Source organism: Xenopus tropicalis, chromosome 6 (genome assembly GCF_000004195.4).
Source record: "Xenopus tropicalis strain Nigerian chromosome 6, UCB_Xtro_10.0, whole genome shotgun sequence".
NCBI classification, from domain to species: Eukaryota; Metazoa; Chordata; class Amphibia; order Anura; family Pipidae; genus Xenopus; species Xenopus tropicalis.
This window is the reverse complement of record NC_030682.2, coordinates 17,898,239-17,925,585: the sequence shown is the minus strand read 5'-3', so window position 1 is coordinate 17,925,585 and position 27,347 is coordinate 17,898,239. Positions and strand designations below refer to the sequence as shown.

At 39.7% G+C, this 27,347-nt stretch overlaps 1 protein-coding gene across 1 annotated transcript in view; it reads left to right on the top strand.

Moving 5' to 3' along the window:
* The window catches only part of ptprn2 (protein tyrosine phosphatase receptor type N2), a 620,616-nt gene that overhangs the window by 528,345 nt on the left and 64,924 nt on the right, over positions 1-27,347 (top strand). Inside the window, exon 14 of the mRNA XM_002935174.5 lies at positions 21,739-21,933. Coding sequence (XP_002935220.2) covers positions 21,739-21,933 — 195 coding nt within the window. The remainder of the gene's footprint in view (positions 1-21,738; positions 21,934-27,347) is intronic.

Sequence of the window (27,347 nt, the reverse complement as noted above, 5' to 3'; positions counted from 1 at the left end):
ACCAATAATAATCTGTCAAGTGTATTTGCCACGAGAAATGATTTATTGTATCCGTCCCGTTAGCATCACAAACGTGCACAGGCAATGTACGGTAGAAGGTAGCCCTAGGAGAAAACACCTAATTAAAGGCATCCCTATACCATATTTAAGAAACATAAATTATGTATAGATGTATATTAGAAAAATACCTAAATAAAAAATGAGATCTTGACTTAAACATCAATATGCCTGTAAATAACTAGGTTTAATAAGGCCTGTGTTTGTGTGAAAAGAATGAAGCTAGCCTATTTGCTGCTGAGACCAGAAAACAAGTTGCTCAACAACATTGGCTTCAAATACTAACCTTGTATGTGGGCAAACAATGTGGATCTGTACCACATTTGTCAGATATAGAACACAAAGCTTCTGCATAAAGTTGTAGTTCAACAACAACGTGGGTTGTCCTAAGTACAGGTGGTCATTAATCTTTCCTGTACTTCCTACTGAATTTCCCTGGGTAACAATTGAGTAATGCACATATAGAACTTTTCTATCCTGGTTTATCTTCTCCTAAGGGTTACATAGTTGCATAGGGTTGAAAAAAGTCCAGAGTCCATCAAGTTCAACCCTTCCAAGTAAACCCAGCACACACACCCTATACTTACCAATCTATACACTCACATACATAAACTATATATACATACACTAATACTAACTGTAGATATTAGTATTACAATAGCCTTGGATACTTTGCTTGAAATAGTCTGGAGAGACTCCATTCATTGTTGATGATGGTTGATACAAGAGCTAGAACTTGAAAGTCAGTCTCTGGAATACTTTGTTGGACTGGGGTAGTGAAAAACCAGAGGAACATAGTCATAGGGCCCACACCCACCATTTCTCTTTTCTTTTGTTCATATTATTATAACTTGAGCCTTCATTAGTTTTTTTAGTGACAAAAATGGTGACCTTGAATCAGATCAGTCCAACATGACATTTACGTTACCTTAGTTAAACTTGTAAATGTCTAGAGAAACGATGGCCCTGAACTAGTTAACTGAGTGTCTACTTATAAATGGAAAAACTGTGCTAGAATTTCCATCTAGACTGTGAATGGGAACTATAAGCCCCCTGGGTTATTAACAGGGCCCCACCCCCATCACCTCTCCTTGTTTTGTTATATGGTTTAAACATACAAGTAAAACCCATTAAGGATTGCATTCAGAACTGCAGGAAAGGGCCCGTGCTTAAGGGTGATGGACATTGTAATTAAACATAAGTTGGAAGATGCAGGTGTTGTCAATGAATCTTCAGCTTGGGACAATGACAACAGATGTCCTGTGCCATTATGTTGAGAAGAAGGCCACAGCTTGTGTGAAGTACATATTGATTGTCCTGCTGGGAAAGGGGTCCGTGATGCAAGGGGCTTACGTTGATACAATGTGCCCCCAATTACCAATCGAGGAGATGCAGTTGTGGCTGAACTATGGGTTTCAGATGTCTTAGTGAACAGGGAGTCGTACTTCAATAACAAATAAAGGTCACAGGTTGTGCAGTGTTACAGTTGTGTTGTTAGTGCCGTCTTACACCCACCGATGCCACCTTGCCCTATGATACTTGCTTTTTACTCTTCCCATTTACACCTGTTGCGTTTTAGAGTCCTATTAGGATCTCCACAGATCTCCCACCAACCCATCCCCCTATCTGACATGGATATAAACTAGACCATAGAATTAGAGAATACCGCTTTATTCTTCTATTTAATGTAAGGCAGCGGTTGTCAGTGTGCACAGTGCCCTAACCTACAATGAATTGTATTCTGAGAGCATGGTTTTCTCTAAATGGACTTCATTAGCTCTGCTGCAAGTGCATCTGACTAGAGGTTTGATCAGCAAATGAAAACTGGGAAAACTGAGGCTCCAGCTGATTATTGTTGAAAGTCTTAACCTCAAGTTTAGGATTTTTTATTTCAGTTTATTGAAGGTCTAGGTACCGTCATGCAATATACAGCTACAACATGCCACTCTGCAGACTGCTTCTACACCTCCCCTAAAATAAAGTAGATGATAGATTTATAGATAGATCATAGATTAATAGATAAATCATAGATTATAGATATATGATAGATGATAGATAGATAGATAGATAGATGATAGATAGATAGATAGATAGATAGATAGATAGATAGATAGATGATAGATAGATAGATAGATACCATGCTGCACACCAGTACAAAACATGAACCAATGAACTGGCTGAATTATCCATCTTTGACCTAAGAAAACTTTATATCCGATATGGCCCGGGATGTTTTCCATGTTCGATCCAACTCGACAATTCAATTGAAGCAATAAATATCAATCAATATCAGGCCTTCAGGACTCATTATCCCAAACCTTCCAAAATTATGATCAGCTTGAGTGCAAAAGCACTAAGTGGTGCTACAATACCAAGTGTAGGCAGTGCCATATTCATGGGAGAGGTGGAAGCCTTTCTACTCCATCCTGGAGCCCAAAGACCTGTGCCTAGGGTTACTAAGCGTCTGTTGTTAGAAAAACATAGTGGTTTAACTTTGCACCCATGGACTATAAAAAATGAGACCTTATCTCTTTAAAATCCATTATTTGTAGAGCACTCCATACTTAGTTAAATAAATACATCGTTGAAGGCAATTTGGGTATAATTTAGAGTAAATGCTTTTTGATTGTTTGCTTGGAATGTTGCACCATTGCTTTAGACCTAGACCTCTGTTCTAGGCTTCTCTGTTCTTTGTGTATGTTCATCTCTTGTGTTTTCATCTGTACTGTGACATTGAACATACACAACAGATGTTTTGGTGGTTGAAATATGCAATGAAAATACAACCACATTTACAGCTCTCTCCTGTTGAAGTGTCCAAGGTTTTTCATTTGATAAACGCTACAATGTATTGGGATTTATATTCTGTTTTAGTTTTTCTTTTTTTCTTTTTTTGTGGACAACATTTATTACTTATGAATTACTTATGCTTTGCATCATTGCATTTGCTGTAGTATGGTCAACACTTAGCAGTGATCAAAATAGAAACCAAAATGGTTTTGATCAATATAACGTCTTTCCAACTTGGATTGAATTCATGTAAAATTGTGATATTTCATTAGCCTCTACTGTGTTAATTAGTTGCTACATACACACCAATATAACAACACAAAGCACTGATCACAGGCTCTGATCACTAGATCCTACTGAGTAGAAAAAGACTGGGAATACATAGGGGCTACTTACTACAGGCAAGTAATTGTGGTATTATAAATTCAATGTGTATATGAAGAACCAGCAATCAGTCAGTCAGTTCTAGAGTTTCTGCAAACCCAATGGGCGATTTATCCGTTTTCTCATTTTTTTTTTTGTTTTAGTTTTCTCTTATCTTTCTTTTTTGTATATTTACGGAAAAAAACTTGAATCAGAAAAATTCAATCCTGTTAAGTCACTGGAAAAGACGTGATTGCATATGAAACTTGTACTGTACAATTCATTTTCAGTGAATCTGTATCCTCTCATTCATTTCTATAGAGGCTCTATGGCATACTTTCTTCATCTGATTTTGTAAGGTTTTTTTGAACAATAAATCTAGAGAATCAAGTTGGGAAAAATTTGAGATCATTTTTTTTGCCACAAGATTTGCAAAAAAAACCTGGATCTCTTCCTAATATAGCTGTAAATCATTTTTATCCAGTTCTGAGCCTCCATATATAACCCACAGTGAAGTGGAATATTGCAATTTCATGTTTTATTTCCATTTGGAATCCAGCCAAACTCCTGTCACATTACAAATCAGAGACATTTTCTTTTCATAGTGAGCTGATTTTATTTGGATAAACTTTATATTTATTTATGGAACCCAAGTGCCAGAAGAAGGAAAAATTTAGTAGATAGAATAAAAAGACATTTGCCAAGGGTCCCAAGGGAATGACACTGATTATCCATGGTAGGGTCAGACTTGCCATCCAGAATACCAGAGTATCTCCCAGTGGCCCCAACCATTATTTTCACCCTCCATTTCTTATTTGCACCATTGGTCTATATCATACATATTACATATATCAATGTCTACATCTAATTATTGTGAGACTAGAATGTCAATGTCAGGGTCTATGGTTGTCCCTAGGAGGCCCAATCCAACAGTGATCCCAGGCTAGCTTGGGACCTTAGACCGTAGACTTAGACCGTTCCATAACCAGTGTGGGCATCAGCACCACTATAAGAAACCCCAGCTGAGTGAGAGCTGAAGTGATCCTAGATCTTTCCATAAGCAAGAGAACATATTCTGGCTTTAGGTATTGATTTAGCTGCACAGGCAAATAAATGTCAGCCCTCTAAAGCTTTATTGACCTCTTTTATAAACAATCAATTCTGCTGTTCTCCAGCTTAGTGGCTGAATGGCTGAACATATATGACTTTAATGTACATCTGTACAATATTTCAGCCTTTTTAGCTGGAACTGCCTGTCTTCTTCTTCATAAGTCTATTCTGCGTATTTAAGCAGACAATGCTAACTGCTTTTTTCAGCTTCTCACTGTACTCAGCGAATGAAACAGACTGTACCCATCTCTCACCTACTGCTAAGTTTAACCATTGTGTGTGGCACAAAGTTCTCACCATCACCGAGCATGAAAGTCTTTTGAATCCAACAATACTATAACGTCTTTAGAATGAAACCAGCTACACCCTTTCTGTCCAATGAGAATATTCCTTCAGTACAAAGACCCCATACTGTTGAATAGCATTTGTAGGATGAATTTCAAAGCAATATTTGGAAAATCCCAATAGATTTTGTGCTGATCGTCATAAATCAACATCTTCATGATGTCACTGATATTCCAAAGTCTATTTATTCCTAGATTTCAATAGAATTTCCCCCCTCCCAATATGAAGATGATTTCCCACAATACAGGCATATTAGGCAGCCCATTCAGGCATTTCCATTTAAAAGAATCCAATTCACTCCGGGAAGATGTAGAGATGGAGTATTTGTAGAATCTGAATTACTGTGCCCCATACATAATTAAAAAAGGGCCAAAGCAAGTGCAGTAGAGTACAGAAAAGAACCACCCCCCTATCTGATTGGCCAGTATAGACAGATTAAACAACCAGCACACAAGCAGGGAAATTCCCTGTGTTTGTTGCTTCGTCACCCACGTCACAGCCTAAGTATTTCACAAGGATTTAGATATACCCAGGGCCAATAACCACTTACAGTAGGTGATATTACCTACATACACATACATAAACATTATTTGAGGACCTGAGAAAAGGCAGGTTGAACATTAACAAGCTTTATTGTATCCCAAATGTCCTAAATAGGGGTGAGCGAGGGGTGTCCCGTTTCGCTCCGCCATAAAATTTGCGAAACGGCAAGAAAATTCGCAAAACGGCAGAGAATTTGTGAAATGCATTTGTTGCATGATTTTTTTTTTGTCGCCTGCATCTTTTTTGTCGCCCGCATCTATTTTCTGTCGCTCGTGACTCATTTTTTTGTCGCCCGCTCTTGATGCAACTGCGCCCAATTTTGATGCGATCGCGCCTGTTTCTGATGCGCCCAATTTGCTGCGAAATGAAAAAAATTCAGGGCAACGAATTTTTACGCGGCACGAATTTTCACGGAAGTTTCGCTAAGCAATTCGCGAAATGCGAAAATTCACTGCAAATCCATGCCTGGCAAAAAAATTCACTAGTCCTAAATCATAAACTTATTAGATGCTATTTTTATCTTTATTTTATTTTAATATACTCTGGCCTTTGCTTATAAGGATTAAGGATTGCTGGTGAAAAGAACTAAGTAAAGCTAAATTTAGATCCCATTCTGTAGAATTGTAATGGAGGGTTACTATTTAATGAGCTTACCATTAAAGTAATCTGATTATACATATTGAAAGGAGGATTTCTAATAAAGTGAAGGGCTGGAAAGAGTCCAAGAATACCCCTTGGGACATATTACAAACTTCAGTACATATTGTAGGTTATGGCACATTTTACTAAGTGTTTTATAAACGTACGGCTTTCCATCTGCCGCTGAACTAGATCTCAGGATCATTCAGGCACTGGTACAGCTGGAGAACCAAAATGTGTTGCTATGCAATGTCAAAGAGGGTACAGGTTTCTATAACTATGCCTTTATTAGGAGATACGTTGACGACATTCCAGCTGTAGATTTTAAAATGAAAATACCCACCATATGGGAAGCCTAGAATTACGTTGTAGACAATAGTAGAAGTTTTTGTTTCCATTCCATGTAGTCCATCTGATTCAGTTATGTCTTTTGAGAGTGCTATGGTTCAGGAATTGCAAATTATACATTAGACACACACCGGATCTCGTCTCAGCCTTGAGCTGTTAGAAAAACTGTCACCAAATTTCACAAGGTTATATAAATACAGCATCGGAAATAAAGATGGCAACCCATATTGACACACAATCGCTTCCCTGCTCCCAAAGGGGAATGACTGGTCAGGTTACACATATTTGAGCACAAGTGACTCCATATGTAACAATTACATTTTCATTGTGACACTGGGAGCCTGAGGACTTTAAGTTCAAATAGTCCTTTTTTTTTTTTTCACAAGACTCGCAGTAATATTCCTGCACAACATGGAAGGGGCATGATGTGACATTTCAGAAAAATATCCTCTTCTTTAAAAGGTTGAAGTCGAAAGTGTAAATTGCTGCCTTTTGCAAGGAGCATAAAGTATATGCTTAGGGATTTGGAAGTAGCGGAGAGGTGTGACTGTAGCCAGTAAATGTTTGACCTGCGCCCTAGACCGCAGGGACTTCTCCAAATCCATAAATAGAACCATCGGTAAAAATACTTCTTCTACTGCCAGTTGGGCTAAAGGGATGACCCATTTATCCACAGCTAAAGCTCTGTTGCAAGAGATATTAGAAATAGTCAAAGCCAGTGGTTAATAAACCTGTTAAAGAAAGGGGAAAGCTGGGGCTAAATACTAAATGAATGAGTAAAACTCTCCAGATACATTGTGGCCACCCATTGTTTAGGTTTAAGTACCCCAGGGATTAGCAGCTTCACAAGACCACCATGACTCCTTGATAATACAGAAGATCAAGGAATGTTGGTTTGGACCTCATTTTCAGTTGTGTACACATCCATTCCCATTATGTCTATCATTTTACTCAAATGCATGTCTATCGAAAATTACTTTTGCTAATATACAGTGATGCTTGAAAGTTTGTGAACCATCTAAAATGTTCTACATTTTCATATGAATGTGACCTGAAACATCATCTGATTTTCAAAACGTAGAAAACGTAATCAAACAAATTAAACCAAAATGATTATATTTGATCATGTATTTACTGAAAAAAAAGATCCAATAACATATCTGCATGTGGCAAAAGAAGGTAAATGGTGCTCTCAGTATTTGGTGTGACCCCCTTGTACAGCAATAATGCAACTAAACTTTTGCAGTAACTGTTGATCAGTGCTGCACTTCGACTGCCCATTCCTCCATACAGAACAGCTTCTACTCTTGGATGTTGGTGGGTTTCCTCACATGAACCACTCACTTAAGGTCTTTCCACAACATATCAATTGGATTAGCCATTTGAATTGGTGATTCCAGAACATTCACTTTATTCTTCTTAAACCATTCTTTGGTAGAACCACTTGTGTGTTTAGGATCGTGGTCTTGCTGCATGACCCACTGTCTCTTGAGATTCAGTTCATGGACAGATATGTTGACATTTTCCTTTAGAATTCTCAGGTATTGATCAAAATTCATTGTTCCATCAATGATGGCAAGCCATTCAGGCCCAGATGCAGCAACCAAATCCTAACCAGAACATAGGGATGGTTCTTATGCTGGAATGCAGTGTTTTTATTTCACCAAATATAGCAGTCTTCATTTAAGCCAAAAAGTTCTATTTTGGCTTCATCCATCCACAAAACATTCTTCCAATACCCTTTTGTTTGTCCACATGATCTCTAGCAAACTGTAGATGGTCAGTATATTTTTGGGGGAGATCAGTGGCTTTCTCCTTGCTGCCCTGCCATACACACCATTGCCATTCAGTGTTCTCCTGATGGTGGGACTCATGAACATCAACATTCCCCAATGTGAGACAGGCCTTCAGTTGCTTAGAAGTTACCCTGGGTTCCTTTCTAACCTCTCGAACTATTCAACCACTTTTGATGACGATGGTCTTGAATTTCCTCCATTTGTACACATTCAGTCTGTCTGACTGTTGATTGGTGGAGTCCAAACTCTTTAGAGAGTAACCTTTTACAGCTTTATGGGCATCAACAACTCTTTTTCTGAGTTCCTCAGACTCCTCCTTAGTACAAGTTATAATACAGATCCACAAATGTGTTGTGTGTGTTCAGGCTTTGCTGGATCCCCTTTCTTTAAATAAAACAGAGTCTCACCCTCACACCTGATTGTCATCCCATTGGCTGAAACCACAAGACTCTTATTTCCCCTTCAAATTATATGATAATCTTAAGGATTCACTTACTGTTGCCACAAGCAGATATATTATTGGCTCATTTTTTAAAAAAAAAAATACAAATTATTACCAAATGTAATCACTTTTGTTTTATTTGGTTTGGTTTCTTAATGGGACGATGATGATATTTTAGGTCACAGTCATATAAAAATATAGAACGTTTTAAAGGGTTTACAAACTTTGGAGAACCGCTGTATGCACTAAATTCCACCAGGGCTCAATTATTTCTGCATCAGTTCACCCCCAGTATAATGGAAGATCTCGTTGATCTTTTAAAGCAATTTTTCACCTACATTCGTAAAACACTGCTAAATTAGCCGTGAAAATTTTAGCTGGGCAAATTATGCATTTCTTATACCTTATTGTCTAGGTAATGTAAAATATTTATACTAATCGGGCTGGGATTGCGTAGCATGGATTGAAAGATGGTCAAATTACCATGAACAATACTTGCCGCAATATATTCCTATACTGAAGTATGAAGAGCACATTTTGAAGTACCTGTAATGAAAAGTGTTTATACACTAAGGGGCTGATTCATTAAAACACGAGTTTGAATCCCGAATGGGATAAATTCGGATTGGATACAAAAATTTCTGAAGGTCACAAATATCACGAAAATGCTTACGAAATAATCATATTAGTCACGATAATATCGTATTGGCGATCCGAAAGTCACAAAATTTTCGTACCGAACGATTGTAAACAGCAGGAAAACCTTTCTGTTTTATTCACGCAAGCATACGAAAAAGTTGGGCGGTCGTCGAAAAAGTCGCGCAGGTGTTGAAAAAGACGCGCAAGCATACGAAAAAGTCGCGCTGGTGTCGAAAAAGTCACGCAAGCGTACAAAAAAGTCGCGCGAATGTCGAAAAAGTTGCACAAGCATATGAAAAAGTTGCACGGGTGTCGAAAAAGTCGCGCAAGCGTATGAAAAATTCTGCGAAAATGGCTATTTGTTTAATAGGGTGTGGCTAGGGCATAATGGAATCTCTAAAGTTTTAAGTTCACATAAAAACTCAAAGAAAGAATTTGCAATTCAGTATTCTATATACTTGGTCAATCCTTGCTATAAGTAGAGATGTAGCGAACTGTTTGCCGGCGAACTATTTCGCGCGAACATCAGGTGTTCCACAAGTTCGGAAGTTCGCAAACTTTTCGCGTATGTTCGCAATTTGGGTTCGCCGCGTTTTTTTTCCCACTGCTGCGTTTTTTCTCAGCTTAAAAACGCCGCACAAGCCACACATGGCGTTTTTCAGCCTAGTACTGGTGTAAGCAAATCCCGTTTCCATGGTGCTAATAGTGCAAAATAGCAAAAAACGCCGCATATTTCCGCTAGGTCTGCCAGCTGCCTTTGCGGTTTTATGCAACGCTGTGTCAACAAAGTATTTTTCAGAGAAATTTTTGCCCTTGATCCCCCTCCTGCATGTCACTGTCCAGGTCGTGGCACCCTTTAAACAACTTTAAAATCCGTTTCCTTGCCAGAAATGGCTTTTCTAGGTTTTAAAGTTCGCCTTCCCATTGAAGTCTATGGGGTTCGCAAAGTTTGCGAATATTCACGCTTTTTGGCTTTTTTTTTTTTGAGGTTCGCTACATCCCTAGCTATAAGCTATTGTGCATCAGATTCCCAGTTCAACTGCAGTACCGCACTGGGGGAACAGCTGTACAACACCATATTGTGGAGCTTATCCAATAGAGGAGCTAATATTCTGCTGTATTTCTTCTCCTAAAGTTCCTCGTGTCGCAAAAACCAATTTCCCTGGCCGTGTATTCTCTTAGCTGGGCTCCCAGAAACGGCTGAGTAAATGACATTTATTTCCTTGATGTGTGGAGATTTGTATTCCGTGGCGCGCTCGGATTTATTATGCATCTCCGACGCTTTTTGCTGTGTTCATTTCTCTAGGTTTAGCCAATCCATTAAAAACAATGTGTTTATGAATAGCAATATCAATACACCCAAGACTTGTTTGACTTTCATATCCCAGGCGCGGTGATTTGTTTATTTTGGTTAAGCCACGTCTCTGCTTCAGCGCCGTTTGGCTGGTGTGTACAAAGGATCAGCGCGTGCGGGTTTTACACTCTTGTGTTAGTGTAGCAATATTTGCTGAAGAAGAGCCTAGTTAAAAAGAGAAAATATGCCCTGTTTATAAGCTGGATTTGCATGCATTTTTATTTCTCCGGGAGAGTTCGGTGAGGCATATTGATCGAGGGTTGTGCTATACAGGGAGCTTATTTTATCTACTTATTTGTGCTTCTTCAGATCAGCCGGAGCCGCAGGTATCCTCATACTAACAAAGCAGAGAACTCTGTTTCCAGGGACTAATAGTAAAATGTTTTTTTGTGTTTTATGATGGAATAAAGCACCTCTCACAGTTTGGACTAAAATAGTCTTAGTCAGCAAGCAGCGTCCGGAATAATCAGTTGGATATACAGTAGCTGCTCTAAATTATATAGATTGTAAGCTCTACGGGGCAGGGACCTCCATCCTCTTGTGTCTTTGACTCTTACCTTATTGCAACTAGAATATATTAATACAAACAGGGGATTATTAAGATAGTAATAGATGAATACAAAGTATTACAATAAATACAAGATATCTTTTATTTATTTGTATTTATTGTAATACTTTGTATTAACTATTACTATTAATAACCCCCTGTTTGTATTAATGTATTCTACTGTACTGTGCTGCGTACATAAGTAGCACTTTATAAAAGATATACATACATACAAATTATAAAAAAAACAAGTAGAACACTTGGTTGGGAATTACCCCAATAAGCCCAGAAGCCAACCTGGGCATGGATAGGGCCACACTGCTGTAGAGCGCAATGACTGGACTAATTTCCTCCATTTTGGTGATGTGGAGCATTTGTTGGAGCAAAAAATTGGAGCAGCTCTTGCATGAAAATGGCTTTGGGTTTGATATCTGACGGTGTCATCTAAATAGCTTTGAGGGTCATTTACAAATCTTCATAGGGTTTTGACCCTTAACTTCAGTTTTAAGTATCCCAGTGTAGAACCAGCCGTACTATTGCTGCACAATGCTCACTGCTGAATGGCATTCCATGGTCAGATATGGGAGAATAAGAAAGCCCTGCCCTCGGCACACAGGAAAATCACTCAGTATGTTTTCAGATACAAATATCAGACTCCAGGGGTTACTTGGACATTACAGGGTTTTCTGGTAGGTCAGCCGGTCCCTGCCTCCATTGCTGTTGTCAAGCAGATAGCTGCCATGACTTCTTACTGAGCAGAGTATATTAAGTATGAAGGAGCCCAATGGAAGCAGAATAGAGAGAACGAGGTAGACATCTGTTCTGCCTGTGGGTGGTGTAATTTCATATACAAGTATCAGAAACCAGGGGTCACATGAATATTGTTTCCTGATAGGTCAGTCTGTTCCTGTTGCTATTGCTGCTCTAAAGTTGAAAACATGATGACTGCTCTAACCTCGTATTTGGAATATATGCTTCTTGTAGATTGTAAGCTCTTTTGGGCAGGGCTCTCTTCATCTCTTGTATCGGTTACTGATTGCTTTATATGTTACTCTGTATGTCCAATGTATGTAACCCACTTATTGTACAGCGCTGTGGGATATGTTGGCGCTTTATAAATAAATGTTAATACAGGTATAGGACCAGTTATCCAGAATGCTCGGGACCAAGGGTATTCCGGATAAGGGGTCTTTCCGTAATTTGGAACTCCATACATTAAGTCTACTAAAAAATGAAAAAAATATTAATTAAACCCAATAGGATTCTTTTGCATCCAAAAAGGATTATTTATATCTTAGTCGGGATCAATTACAAGGTACTGTTTTATTATTACAGAGAAAAGGGAATCATTTAACCATTAAATAAACCCAATAGGGCTGTTCTGCCCCAATAAGGGGTAATTATATCTTAGTTGGGATCAATTACAAGGTACTGTTTTATTTCTACAGAGAAAAAGGAAATCAGTTTTAAAATTCTGAATTATTTGAATAAAATGGAGTCTATGGGAGACAGGCTTTCCGTAATTCGGAGCTTTCTGGATAACAGGTTTCCGGATTAGGGGTCCCATACCTGTAATAATATATGAAGAACAAGGAGCACAGTGAGAGTGGAGTAGAGAGACTGAGATGGGCATCCATTCCACCTATGGGTGAAGGTTTTGGACGCAGCTCTGATATAAATGCCCAATCTAGTTTAATCAAGTCCATTAGTTGTGGTGGCAGTGACATAAGTCATTAGTTGTGGTGGCAGTGACATAATTGCACTTTTCTATTACATTGTACGAAGTCCCAGGGGCTGTTCTGTTCATATGGCAGTAGCTCTGCTTTGGTGTCACTATAATGATGGTGGATACTTTAAGTAGCAATTGCTAAATACAGTATATACAGTATCATACAATATAATATGTGCTTTGTGCTTTTATCTCCACCACCCCATGCTGCCCTCCTAATGCCCTGGCCCATTGCCAATGCTGTCTTTGCCCTGCCAACTATTTTTAAAGAGTAAGAAAGTTAGCGAAGTGACTGCTCTCTCTGCACTTTCCCCTTTATAGCCGACGGAGAACGCTGTGCAGTAATAGGAGCCATTATTAAGCTCTATCCTTCTCTTATCATGCATTTATTATACAATGTACATTGCACTATTTCAGCAGGTTCATCCTGGCGGATTTATGTCTAAACCTTGTTTTCCGGTTCAGTAGTTGCTTCCGCAGCGGCTGTTGTTTTAGGCACAACTCAGAACATATATTGCCGGGTGGTGAGGCTTAAATCTCAGCACTCTTGATGGCTACACTGTCAAGCAAAGTACCATTCATATATTATGTTTAGCTTAGCGGAAATACCGGCACCGTCAATTTCATGGCTTGTTTACTGTCTGTCCCTTATTGGACTGTATTCTGCATTGTCTCCAGGGGCAGAACTCTCAACTCTCTGGGGCCTGTAGCCTTAAGGGGCTAAGAGTAGTGGCATTTATTGTATTATTTGACAGATGATGAAAGGAGGAGGCACCCAAGCCAAATTCCTGCGCTGGGGCCTCTATTGTCTTGTCTGACCCCTGATTGTTTGACGACATTGTTTTCTTTAATTGCTGTTGATCAGTGTTCCTCTGCTCCTGCTGTGTTCCCGTGCCCTATTATGTAGCCCTTCACAACCATACCGTCACCAGTGGTTAGAAGCATTTTTAGCTACACGTGCTCTTTGACGCCCATACAATTAGGGGCTACGTCAGACAGGGCTTGGAGTTGAAAATGATCATTTCCATATTCTCTAAAAGAGGGTTTCATTGTTAAGGACTTTTGGAGAAGAAATGATACAGTAAAGTAAACTTGCACACTTATTCACACTTACACTTACACACACTTACCCAAATTCCAATGAGAAAGCAAGAAATGTAAAACATATAATGGTAGGTCAGCCCTGTACTTGTACATGGATCTTACAGGTTCTTTGCGTTTAGATTTAACATGACCTAAAATTGCATCTTTGCCTTCTCTATTGTGTAGCTGATCCTAAGGTCATCTTCTCTTGTGATGTGAAAGAAAGCTTGTGATTGGTTGGCAGCCATGCATTCAGGCTCATTTCACATTATACACGTCTTGCTATGCTGTAATTCACTAATTCACTCTGGTGTTTAATTCTTTTGGTCAACTTTTTAAGAATACAGCATAGTAAATTGATCATCAAGCCTAAAGTCACACATCTGAAGGGGAGAAATAATTAGAAGGCACTTTATTTGTTGGAGCTTAATAATGATAATAATAAGCAAGGCAATTTTTATAAAAGACTTTCTTGATAGATGTTATACCCTGCAAACTAAACTCAAAGGCCCAGGGTTGCTGAATATTACTTGCCAATTGTTTTAGGCATGGGTTACATTTACTACAAGGTCCATAAGCGCAACTGAAAGCCAAGCTCTGTACAGAACCCCAGTAAAGCAATGGTTCCTCTCTGTAATTATTGATATGCCTGTGGGTACTTACCCATGGCACCAATCTATTTGCACAGATCATCATCTTATCTTTTTTCATTGAAATAAATTCTCTAACATGTACCATTATGAACCCTAAGAAGAGCCCCTTAACCAGAATATGCCCTATATTAAACAAAGATACATTGCACCATAATTGTTTAATACTGTACTAACTGAGACGGCCAGATTGTTGAAGAGTTGCTTGTTGGACATGCTGTGGGGTGAAGCTGTGGGTGATGGGCTTCTTGCATTGGGTTCAGTCTACCTACTGATTAATCACTTGCTTTATAAAAGATGCACCATATAATGTCATTTAGACTTGCTGATTGTTATACCACATGACCTGTTTGAACAGAATAATGTATAAGTGAAAACATCTAAATACCAGGCAAGGTTACTTGCTCTAAATCCTATGAAGGTGTAGCTTGTGTCAGAACTACTACAGATTTGAACCCTGGTTTGTGTGTTAATAAGTCTCTTCACTATCCCCTTGAGCTGTTGGAGGCCTTTGGAGCACACTGTTGAGAACAGCTTTAATAATCTTCTCTATATTAACTCAATTGTCTCCACCTCCTTGTTTACAGATGCTGCTGGTAGTTGACTAGTTAAGGGCCTGTATATGGCTAATACTACTGCCAGTTGCTTGGTCGTTAAGCTCCCTAGCTGATATCCAGCCCAGTTCAAATGAGATCCCTGCCACAAAGAGCTTACTATCTACAGGATGTTAGAGCACTGAGCTTTAACGCTTGCACTAAACTGTTAATACTTGATAATGACTTTCATAAACCTGCCCCAAATAATTACTTTTATTTCATTATTTTGTATTCTTTACCATTAAATTTAAACTTTAATTTGTTTAGTTTTTTCCTGTGTTTCCTAGAGGCTCCTCCATAAATGATGTTCTGTATTCTCTTGTTGCTTTTTATTACTTTCATTGCTCTTTTATTGCTCTACACTAAAGTGTATTACGGGCTGATATTTAGTTGCTGGCTTTACTACACATCCACCGATTTATTCCTACTGACCATGCCCCCCCCTCCCTCGAATATGAAGCTCTACATAAGGCTAAAGTGCCATTAACAATTTCTTCGGAAAGATTTGATTGCAAAAAAAAAGCTCATGACTGCGTTATAAAAATTCTGATTGCAGTTATTGTCTTGCCTGCAATGAAACCTGACCCCCAAACGGCTTAAACTTCAAGTCTAGATTATCAGGGTCACTTTTTTGCCTCGTGAAGCCCATAAATGTAAGGAAAGGCACACAAGAGTCAAGACAAAAAAGGGGCTTCAAAAGAATTCATTTCCGACCATGAGTGCAGTGAACAAAGTGCCATTTTATCGCCATTTTTTTTATCCACAATGCAGCCTTTTTTCCCCAGAATTCCAGCGCCTGCTGCAACTGCATCTAATTGCCAACGCTAATACAACTGCAATCGCACTTTATCATAAATTGGACACAATTGATCTGAAGCCTGCTGGCATTTCCTTTGCTTGGTGTGCGAGTGGCGTCTGCACCCGGTTCTTTAGGCATAAGTGTGCCCATTGATACTAGATGCAATGGAAATCCTGGGGCTACTGCCTGATCAGGATGTGGGGGTACCTCTAGGGTTCCCCTGTGTCAATAGCTGTGCTCGAAGGCAAGAAACTATAGTGAAACTATATGGAAGTGCATAGAATAGGGTTTAATGCCCCAACTCACTGCTGGGAAAATTGGAGGAGCGCAGCTGCACTTGAGGTCCCAAATGTCCTCTACAGTCTTCAAAATGAATGCAAATTCCCCCATTTTTACTATTTGTTTAGAATACCCACACATGGTTTGTAAGCAAACATGTGATATTGATAGTATCCTATCCACCCTGAGGAAAAGAGGAGGTAAAAGTGGCATATTCGGCACAGAAATGGGGCATCTGCCAATACAGGTATAGGACCCATTATCCAGAATGCTCAGGACCAAGGGTCTTCCAGATAAGGGGTATTTCCGTAATTTAGATCTTCATACCTTAAGTCTACTAAAAAATCAATAAAACATTAATTAAACCCAATAGGATTGTTCTGCCCCCAATAAGGGGTAATTATATCTTAGTTGGGATCAAGTACAGGTACTGTTTTATTATTACAGAGAAAAGGGAATCATTTAACCATTAAATAAACCCAATAGGGCTGTTCTGCCCCCAATAAGGGGTAATTATATCTTAGTTGGGATCAAGTACAGGTACTGTTTTATTATTACAGAGAAAAGGGAATCATTTAACCATTAAATAAACCCAATAGGGCTGTTCTGCCCCCAATAAGGGGTAATTATATCTTAGTTGGGATCAAGTACAGGTACTGTTTTATTATTACAGAGAAAAGGGAATCATTTAACCATTAAATAAACCCAATAGGGCTGTTCTGCCCCAATAAGGGGTAATTATATCTTAGTTGGGATCAAGTACAGGTACTGTTTTATTATTACAGAGAAAAGGGAATCATTTAACCATGAAATAAACCCAATAGGGCTGTTCTGCCCCAATAAGGGGTAATTATATCTTAGTTGGGATCAAGTACAGGTACTGTTTTATTATTACAGAGAAAAAGGAAATCAATTTTAAAAATGTGAATTATTTGATTATAATTGAGTCTATGGGAGACAGGCTTTCCGTAATTTGGAGCTTTCTGGATAACGGGTTTCCGGATAAGGAATCCCATATCTGTATGAGCGTAATAAGAATAACTGATGAAATGACCATGATAAGAGCAGTGTTTCTAAATGGGTAACCGCTCGTCATATCTTGGGGTCCCTCTTTGCTCTGCCAAGTCATTATCTTCTCCTTAATTGTCCCCTGAAAGTCAAAGCTAAACCATCAGATGGAACTCTCATTTCTGAGCAGGAGACAAGGTGCGGGAAGTCAGGTGGATGAATCTGGCAGCTGCATTTCACATGGGTTAAAGCAGGGGGCAGATAGGTCAGTGGGATGGCAGTTAGAAGGAGGATGCTCTTGCTGAGCTTTCAAGGTAATTAAACAATCTATCACAAGCTATTTAAATGACAGAGCCGTTGCCTACACATGGCACTAATCCTCCCATAAATGCAGGCAGAGAACTTCTGCTTATCCATCTGCAACAGCACGTTACATTTGATTCGATGCTTTAATTAATTAGGTTTAATTACTGCCTCGCCAAAGAAACAGCCGCGTCTTAAAAACCTACTTTCTCCTTTTTCTTGAGAAAGGGATTATTTTTGCTTTTTTTTTAATTCATTGGCTGTGTGTGCCTATACCGTGCAGTTTTACAAAGGTCACTGCATTTACGGCATTGGGATAAAAATGCTTCTAAGGTATGTAGAGTATGCTTTGTGCTCTGTAGAGTGTCAGGGGCGGAACTTCCTCTGTTACACAGGAAGTGACCTCTGACTGAGGTGCATCCTCAGAAGTATTCCCATCCCTGGCACACTACAGAGCTCTTTAAAGATTTCTGTATTCATAGATAGATAGATAGATAGATAGATAGATAGATAGATAGATGATAGATAGATTGATAGATAGATAGATAGATAGATAGATAGATGATAGATAGATTGATAGATAGATAGATAGATAGATAGATAGATAATAGATAGATGATTGATAGATAGATAGATAGATAGATAGATAGATAGATGAACGAATGGATAAATAGATAGATAGATAGATGAACGTATGGATAGATAGATAGATGAACGTATGGATAGCTAGATAGATAGATGATAAATAATTAGATAGATAGATAGATAGATAGATGATAAATAGATAGATAGATAGATAGATAGATAGATGAACGTATGGATAGATAAATAGATAGATAGATAGATAGATGAACGTATGGATAGATAAATAGATAGATAGATAGATAGATGGATGAACGTATGGATAGCTAGATAGATAGATGATAGATAGATAGATAGATAGATGATAGATAGATGATAGATAGATAGATAGATAGATACATAAAAAGCAATTGAGCCAGGCATGGATTCACAGCACAATTCCGCATTTCGTCATTGGCAATTTTTTTTTGCTAAACTGCAGCAAAAATTCACGGTGACAAAAGTGAGGGAAAAGTCGTGTTTCACAAACTTTTCAGCAGTTTCGCTAAACGGGACAGATCGGCTTATCACTTCTCTTTGCACAAAGTTGCGTTATTCTATACAAAGGCTGCTCAGACTCGGTGAGGGAAGGAACGCCTGTGGTGGCTCAGCCAATCCATTAGGGTCTTGCTGTGAGTAAGGCCACGTCATCATTTAGTGCCAAGCACATGTAACGCTCAGTTAGTGGAAGAGAAATCCCACTAATCTCCACTAATTGATGTTGGTTTTGACTGTATTCATACAAACTGCCCAACCGGGATGTGCTGTGTTTTGACCCACAATGCAATATAAATGAACCCCCTGGAATTACCAGGCAGGCACATGTATACCGTATAGGCCCAATTACCTACCTGTGTGCTCAGTTTGTGCATTTGTCAATGAGTCTTACCCATGTACCCACTGTGATTTTGGCACACCAAGTGGGAGTGTGCCCCATGCAACCGTCTGATTTTTAGCCACTCTCAGGTGATACAAAACCAACATCAGACTAATCATTTAGAAATGTTTATTTGCAAGTTTATACCAGTTTTCTCCCTATGCAGAATAGACAACACAGAAACCCCTAATATACCTACTACTGTAATCTGTTTCTTCAAATAGTAGGAATAAATATCATTTTTATATGCTGAAATCCAGCTGCAAAACAGTTCTTCTCTTTCTGCATTATTTGAAATCCTGGCAGGGGAGGAGGGACTAAAACACTGATATTACAAATTGTAACAACTTCTCCACAGCTTACACACAACATGCAGGAACTACATAACCCACAATGCATTGCACTGTGATGTTTCTTTCCTTATTGACATCACGTGTGCAGGGAATTGTGGGATTGGGAGGATGCAGGCTGAGGACAGTCAACTACTGTTACAGGGGGCCGGTCTTAGGGAACTGTTCCAAACCATATTATATTACTTTTATTTTCAAAAAGCTTACATTGTGTTTGGGTGGAGTATCGCTTTAATTTGCTTTCTTATAAGTAATGTAGGGTAAGATAAGGAAAAATTCCCTAACCAATGGCAAGAGAGGTGCTGAAATTAAAAATATGTATTGCAAATGAATATATGTAGTGTCGGCTGATCCCCTTCCCATGGGAGGCAGGCAGTATTAGTCTCACCGCTGATATCTCATACAGGCACATAATAAATGGCCGCGGGAATGTGATACACAAGCAGCCAGTACCTACTTTTCCTTAATTACCCTGCTGGCCCATATCCTCGGCATGAAACAGAGGGAGCGCTTCTTCTTTCCAGCCACTGAAAAGTCCCATTTTTCCCAGTGGAGAAAGTAAATATATCCTGACAAAGTGTCAGTTAGTTATAGTTGTGTAGCTCTTTCTTCCTAATTAATCCCCATGGAAAACCTTTAAAGCCACATGATAATTTGAGTTTTCGTTCAATTCTTATTTCCAAGTCGTAAATTAAATGATTCCCACCATAGTCTGCCATGATTCCCACCATAGTCTGCCATGATTCCCACCATAGTCTGCCGTGATTCCCACCATAGTCTGCCGTGATTCCCACCATAGTCTGCCGTGATTCCAACCATAGTCTGCCATGAGTCCAACCATAGTCTGGCATGATTCCCACCATAGTCTGCCATGAGTCCGACCATAGTCTGCCATGATTCCCACCATAGTCTGCCATGAGTCCAACCATAGTCTGGCATGATTCCCACCATAGTCTGGCATGATTCCCACCATAGTCTGCCATGATTCCCACCATAGTCTGGCATGATTCCCACCATAGTCTGCCGTGATTCCCACCATAGTCTGCTGTGATTCCCACCATAGTCTGCCATGATTCCCACCATAGTCTGCCATGATTCCCACCATAGTCTGCCATGATTCCCACCATAGTCTGCCTTGAGTCCCACCATAGTCTGCCGTGATTCCCACTATAGTCTGGCATGATTCCCACTATAGTCTGCCATGATTCCCACCATAGTCTGCCGTGATTCCCACCATAGTCTGCCATGATTCCCACCATAGTCTGCCTTGAGTCCCACCATAGTCTGCCATGATTCCCACTATAGTCTGCCATGATTCCCACCATAGTCTGCCATGATTCCCACCATAGTCTGCCTTGAGTCCCACCATAGTCTGCCATGATTCCCACTATAGTCTGGCATGATTCCCACCATAGTCTGGCATGATTCCCACCATAGTCTGGCATGATTCCCATCATAGTCTGGCATGATTCCCACCATAGTCTGCCATGATTCCCACCATAGTCTGCCATGATTCCCACCATAGTCTGCCATGATTCCCACCATAGTCTGCCATGATTCCCACCATAGTCTGCTGTTATTCCCACCATAGTCTGCCATGATTACCACCATAGTCTGCCGTGATTCCCACCATAGTCTGCTGTGATTCCCACCATAGTCTGCCATGATTCCCACCATAGTCTGGCATGATTCCCACCATAGTCTGCCATGATTCCCACCATAGTCTGCCATGATTCCCACCATAGTCTGCCATGATTCCCACCATAGTCTGCCATGATTCCCACCATAGTCTGCTGTTATTCCCACCATAGTCTGCCATGATTCCCACCATAGTCTGCCATGATTCCCACCATAGTCTGCTGTGATTCCCACCATAGTCTGCTGTGATTCCCACCATAGTCTGCCATGATTCCCACCATAGTCTGCCATGATTCCCACCATAGTCTGCCATGATTCCCACCATAGTCTGCCATGATTCCCACCATAGTCTGCCATGATTCCCACCATAGTCTGCCATGATTCCCACCATAGTCTGCCATGATTCCCACCATCTCTTTAAAGATCTTTATGAACTCAAGGCTAAATGGTAGTTTCTTTGGGGAAGGTCAGCTCTGTCTCTTCCTATAGTTACTGTCCCATCTGGATAACTCTTGCCCCCAAGTTATTTCCACCCTTCTTGCTTTTTGCTATTTTTATAGAGCACTGTTGGCATATGAATCCATATAGATATTCAGAATCACTGTCTTTTTGACTCATAATCAAAGTGACTTTATAGTGAGTTAGAAATAGCAAAACGTGGATGATTTGACAGAGCCAACCACTGCCTGAGCTGTGTGAATGACAGGTTTTCTCTTGATTCAACTGCAAACTGGGCTACTTCTTGGCATGAGCTGACAAGTGGTTCTCCCTTGGGGTCGACATTAATTCCATATTATTCATATGCTGTGTCTCTCTCCCTCTTTTCTTTTAGGAGCTTTGCCGGCAACGCATGGCTGTCAAGTCTTCTGATCGGCCAGAGGCCCAGCACAGTTCTCGCATCAATAGCATCTCTTCACAGTTCAGTGATGGGCCAATGCCAAGTCCTACGGCACGGAGCAGCACTTCATCTTGGTGTGAGGAGCCAGTCCAATCAAATATGGACATCTCCACCGGTCACATGATACTGGTAAGGGTTACTGTCGTTTGAGGCTATTCCAGTATCTTTGTATTTAGTGTTAAATGAGAATCTTTATGGTGAAAGGAAGCATAAATATAGGTAATCCCCATATTGAACAGACCTTATGGCACATGTTGCACCCAGTGCACCTTTAGAAATGGGGGGTCATTGGTGACCAATTCTCCATTAAAGCCTGCCCTATATGTATTTAACAAGCCACAGTATGTGTATGTGGGGTTTTAGACTGGGTGAGCGGATGTTGGGTCCCTTTGGCATGGTTACTCTTTTTAGTTTTTAGAGCAACATAAGGGTGCATTCCCTTACCCTGACACAGTGATCAAAGTGCAATTTCGTAAGCAATTGGAATGTTTTTTTCCCCACAAAACACTGTTTTTTTCCAGATTTCCTGTGTCATTGTGGGCACAATGGAGCTGTTGAATGTATTGTGTTGCAGTAATTAAAAGCAAAACACATGGTTGTTGGATGGAGCCAGAGGCAATGGGAGATATGATTTTTTGTTTTTTTCTGGCAAATGCAGAGCGCTCTATCTTTGGAGAAAGTTAATCTAAGAGCAAACACATAAGTGTTGGGCTCTGGTTAAAAGCCAAGATGTCAAAAGCACAACTTAACTTGCCCTTTAGACATTGTCACCATTGATGACTGTAGGTTTGTAATAGTAAGAGGTTATGAAACTGTATGATTTGTATGGCAGAATGATTGGAAGGCAACACAGATATCTTAACTATACAGAATGAATAGGGATATGGGACCTGTTATCCAGAATGCATGGAACCTGGGGTTTTCTGGATAAGGGGTTGTTCTGTAATTTGGATCTTCAGTTAAATGTTATTTAAACATTAAATAAACCCAATAGGGCTGTTCTGCCCCCAATAAGGGGTAATTATATCTTAGTTGGGATCAAGTACAGGTACTGTTTTATTATTACAGAGAAAAGGGAATCATTTAACCATTAAATAAACCCAATAGGGCTGTTCTGCCCCCAATAAGGGGTAATTATATCTTAGTTGGGATCAAGTACAGGTTCTGTTTTATTATTACAGAGAAAAGGGAATCATTTAACCATTAAATAAACCCAATAGGGCTGTTCTGCCCCAATAAGGGGTAATTATATCTTAGTTGGGATCAAGTACAGGTACTGTTTTATTATTACAGAGAAAAGGGAATCATTTAACCATTAAATAAACCCAATAGGGCTGTTCTGCCCCAATAAGGGGTAATTATATCTTAGTTGGGATCAAGTACAGGTACTGTATTATTATTACAGAGAAAAGGGAATCATTTACCCATGAAATAAACCCAATAGGATTGTTCTGCCCCCAATAAGGGGTAATTATATCTTAGTTGGGATAAAGTACAGGTACTGTATTATTATTACAGAGAAAAGGGAATCATTTACCCATGAAATAAACCCAATAGGATTGTTCTGCCCCCAATAAGGGGTAATTATATCTTAGTTGGGATCAAGTACAGGTACTGTTTTATTATTACAGAGAAAAGGGAATCATTTAACCATTAAATAAACCCAATAGGGCTGTTCTGCCCCCAATAAGGGGTAATTATATCTTAGTTGGGATCAAGTACAGGTACTGTTTAATTATTACAGAGAAAAGGGAATCATTTTTAAAATGTAAAATTAATTGCATATAATGGAGGCTATGGGAGATGGCCATCCTGTAATTCAGAAATTTCTGCATAACAGGCTTCTGGATAACGGATCCTATACTTGTAATAAATCCTATCTTTTTATACTTCCCACACCAGTTGAAAGGTAAGATTAATTACAATCCAGTGTATCAAACCTCAAATGTGTTTAGATACGTTAGAAATATTTGATTCTAGCAATAAACTCTTGTGTAATTTCAACTCCATTTAAGAGAGATGACTTAAACCCATTTGGAGACAGACGCGCTTAATGAGAACCGTAATGCACCCTGGTTCCATGGTGTCAGCTTCTGAATGCAGCCGAGATAAAGAAGCACGAAGTCTGCGCAGCAAAATAGCAATTATCATCTTCTCAGTATAAATACATGAATTTTGTTAAACAACAATAAAAAAAAAAACAAATCTGCGGCGATATTTTTGTTTCTTATGCTGCGTATCGTTTTGTGAGTGCTCGCCGGAACAAGTAAAATAACAAGTCACTTCTTCGGCAATTATAAAGATAGTGTACAAAGGCTGGGTGTGATGGGGAAACATGTTATTATGGTCTGTGCGTCGGGAGAGAGAGCGTGACAAAGCTGTTAGTAAAAAGTGGATTTGCGTCATTTGTTTGCTGCTTCTATTTTCAGCGGTAATATAAGTGCGGATATTGGTTAGAGCAATGACGCTTCCATCGGAGAATGAAGTTGTAAGGCATGTTATACAGTAGCCATCTCAATCAAGTAGAACTGTCTGCTCAAGTCATGGCTTCTTGGCTTCTGGTAAAATCTGTTACCCATAAGCACCTTGCAATAAGCAATATAACTGCCTTACAGTGGTTGTAGAATGAGACCATATTGTTTTTAGAACAATACTTTCCAACCCAGCCTGCTTCGGTTTAGCACCCATACCCCTAACCTCAAACCCCACCACCCAACAGTGCAAGCATATCGTCCCCAAGTTGAGGACAGGAGACAATAGCCTCCAGTTCAGTATATTCTAGGACTGTATTCTATGAACCTCTAGCCGCAGTTTAGTTGACAAGTTAAGGGCTAGTAGGGACAGGTATACAACACTGAAATTTGACTGGTTTGAATAGTTGAAGAGATGGGATTTTATCTGTTTTGGGTGGTGGCCCCATTGTGGTTGTTTTATCTTCAGTCTCTTCAGTAGATCATTTTGTCTGTAAGGGTCATTGACTGCATTTGTGGGTTGTGTGTATGCTGGATGTTGACCAATTGGGAGATTACTAGTTTATTGCAGCTGTGACATTAGTCTAAGGCAGTGATCCCCAACCAGTGGCTCAGGGGCAACATGTTGCTCTTCAGCCCCTTGGCTGTTGCTCCCAGTGGCCTCAAAGCAGCTGCTTATTTTTAATTCCTGGCTTTTGGGAAGTTTTGGTTGCATAAAACCAGGTGTACAGCCAAACAGAGCCTCATGTAGCCTGCCAGTCCATATAGGGGCTACCAAATCACCAATCAGGGCCCCCATTTGTAACCACAGGAACATTATTCATGCTTGTGTTGCTCTCCAACTCTGTTTACATTTGAATGTGGCTCACAAGTAAAAAAAAGAGGTTGGGGATCCTAGTCTGAGGCAAGGTCATTGGATCTGGACCCACCTTAGCCCATAACAAGGTTTCAGATATTGCTGTATCGGCCATTCAATCCCTGACTATCAAAAAAAATGTTCACATCCAAATTTCATTCTAACCAAAATGGATTTCCAGGGGTATCTAGGGGAGGAAATGGATAATGGATCCCTAATCTTTTTTAGTCATGAGCCACACTCAAATGTAAAATGTGTTGATGAGCCACACAAGCATGAAAACAATTATTGGGGATGGAAAGGCATGTGATTGGCTATTTGGTAGCCCCATTGTTGGCCTGCAGGATGCTCTGCTGGGAGTAAAACTGTGTCTCTGGGCTTCCATTACTTGCCTCCAAGCCAGAAATTTAAAAATAAGCACCTACTTTGAGGCCACTGGGAGCAACATCCAAGGGGTTGGTGAGCAACATGTTGCCCCTGAGCCACTGGTTGAGGATCACTGAAATAAATGTTCATGTCAGATAGCTCTCTGTCTGGCCTTCATGCACTCTCATTCCCTAATTGTGGAACCACTGGTTCATAAACTATGGCTAGATTGGTGTTGATAACATATCTTCCATCAATTGTAAAGACTGTGACGCATGGGTAGTGTTTTACCAATGCAATAAATTGTAGCAATAACACACAAATGTCTCCCACAAAAGTCTACAAGTAAACCGGAGAGTTGTGCAATTGACTGTCTGCTCTACACGTATGGATTCAATATAATATGATTCATATAATATAACAATATAATATGTTTAAAGACAGTTTCCAGGTGGGCAAAGAGCTGCTTTGCTTGACATTAAATACATCTGTGATTCCTGCCCTTCTAGTAATTGTACATGTAACGTTCCAATAAATGTATCGTGCGTGGGCTGGCCTGCGGAGTACTGAGTGCTCGGCACAATACAAATAACAGGGCATAGATTGTATTTATGCAGAACGGCAAAGGAAAGAGCTTTGTAGCGGCCCAGTTTGCACGGAAAAAATGAGCGCTGACATTTAGATATCGTTTTTAAGCTAGATTTTACAAATAACTGGAATTAGATGAATATAAAAAGGCAAAGTTGCATGATGTCTGTGAGAGTGAATAAAGCCCCCCCCCCATATGACTCTACAGCAGCTCTTTGCTTGGGGTGTCAGCTCAGCCTTATAGAAAGTCATTGTTCAGAACCATTGCTCTAGTTAGTTAGCCCATAGGGGCATTTGTTGAATTAATGGTGCAGGTACTGAGTATTTTTAATGTTCTTATCAAAATGGCAGCAAGTACTCAAGTACTTCTTTTTCAATATTCTATAAGGAAAATGCTTACTATGGTGATGAGTCTTTAGGGGTTATGTAAGAAAAGACACTTAAATTTGCCCAGGAGCAGTAACCCACAGCAACCAATCAGCAGTAGAATTTACTGGTCACCTGTTTAAAAGCAAATATCATATTGGTTGCTATGGGTTACTGCACCTTGGCAAACTTAGTGCATTTTATTACATATAGAGGATAGTGTGCCACTTGCACCTGTGGAATATGAGGCCATATTAACTAGAGATTAACGATCGCAAAACAATGAAAAATCAGTGAAACTTTTTTTTGACGCAACCATGACATTTTTGAAGCAACTGCAACTTTTTCATCAGTCTGCAAATTTTTGTTGTGGTGAATGATTGTGAAGATTTGCCAATGGTGAAATGTGGAATTTTACTGCAAATCCATGTCTGGCGCAAAACATTTGCTCATCACTACTGGGGATATGTGGGTAGAAAGATGTGAATTGTCCTGGTATACGCCATTAATACTGGGATAAACGGGGGATTTGAATAAATGCCAATATTCCCATTTACAGATGGAGCCTTGGGTAATAATTTGGCTCCAATGAGCTGCTTTGATTGTAGTACTGCTATGCACAATGCCTGTGCCTTTGCTCTTTTAATGTTCATTTTTGGGGGCCATGTATGGAGTTTAGTCTTGCTGCCATTTAGTATAGATACCTACCTGTCTAAACTCCGGTTGGTTTGTCCTGTTATGGATGTTATTTAGGATGTAGTCTGTATGAAATAATAAGAATGTTTTTGCCTGTAGACATGCTCTTTCCTGCTGCCTAGCCCTTATTGGGACTTCTTTCTTGTGTTTGGGCAACAGATAACATCTGTTTTACTAAGGGCTGAATATACTGGGTAACT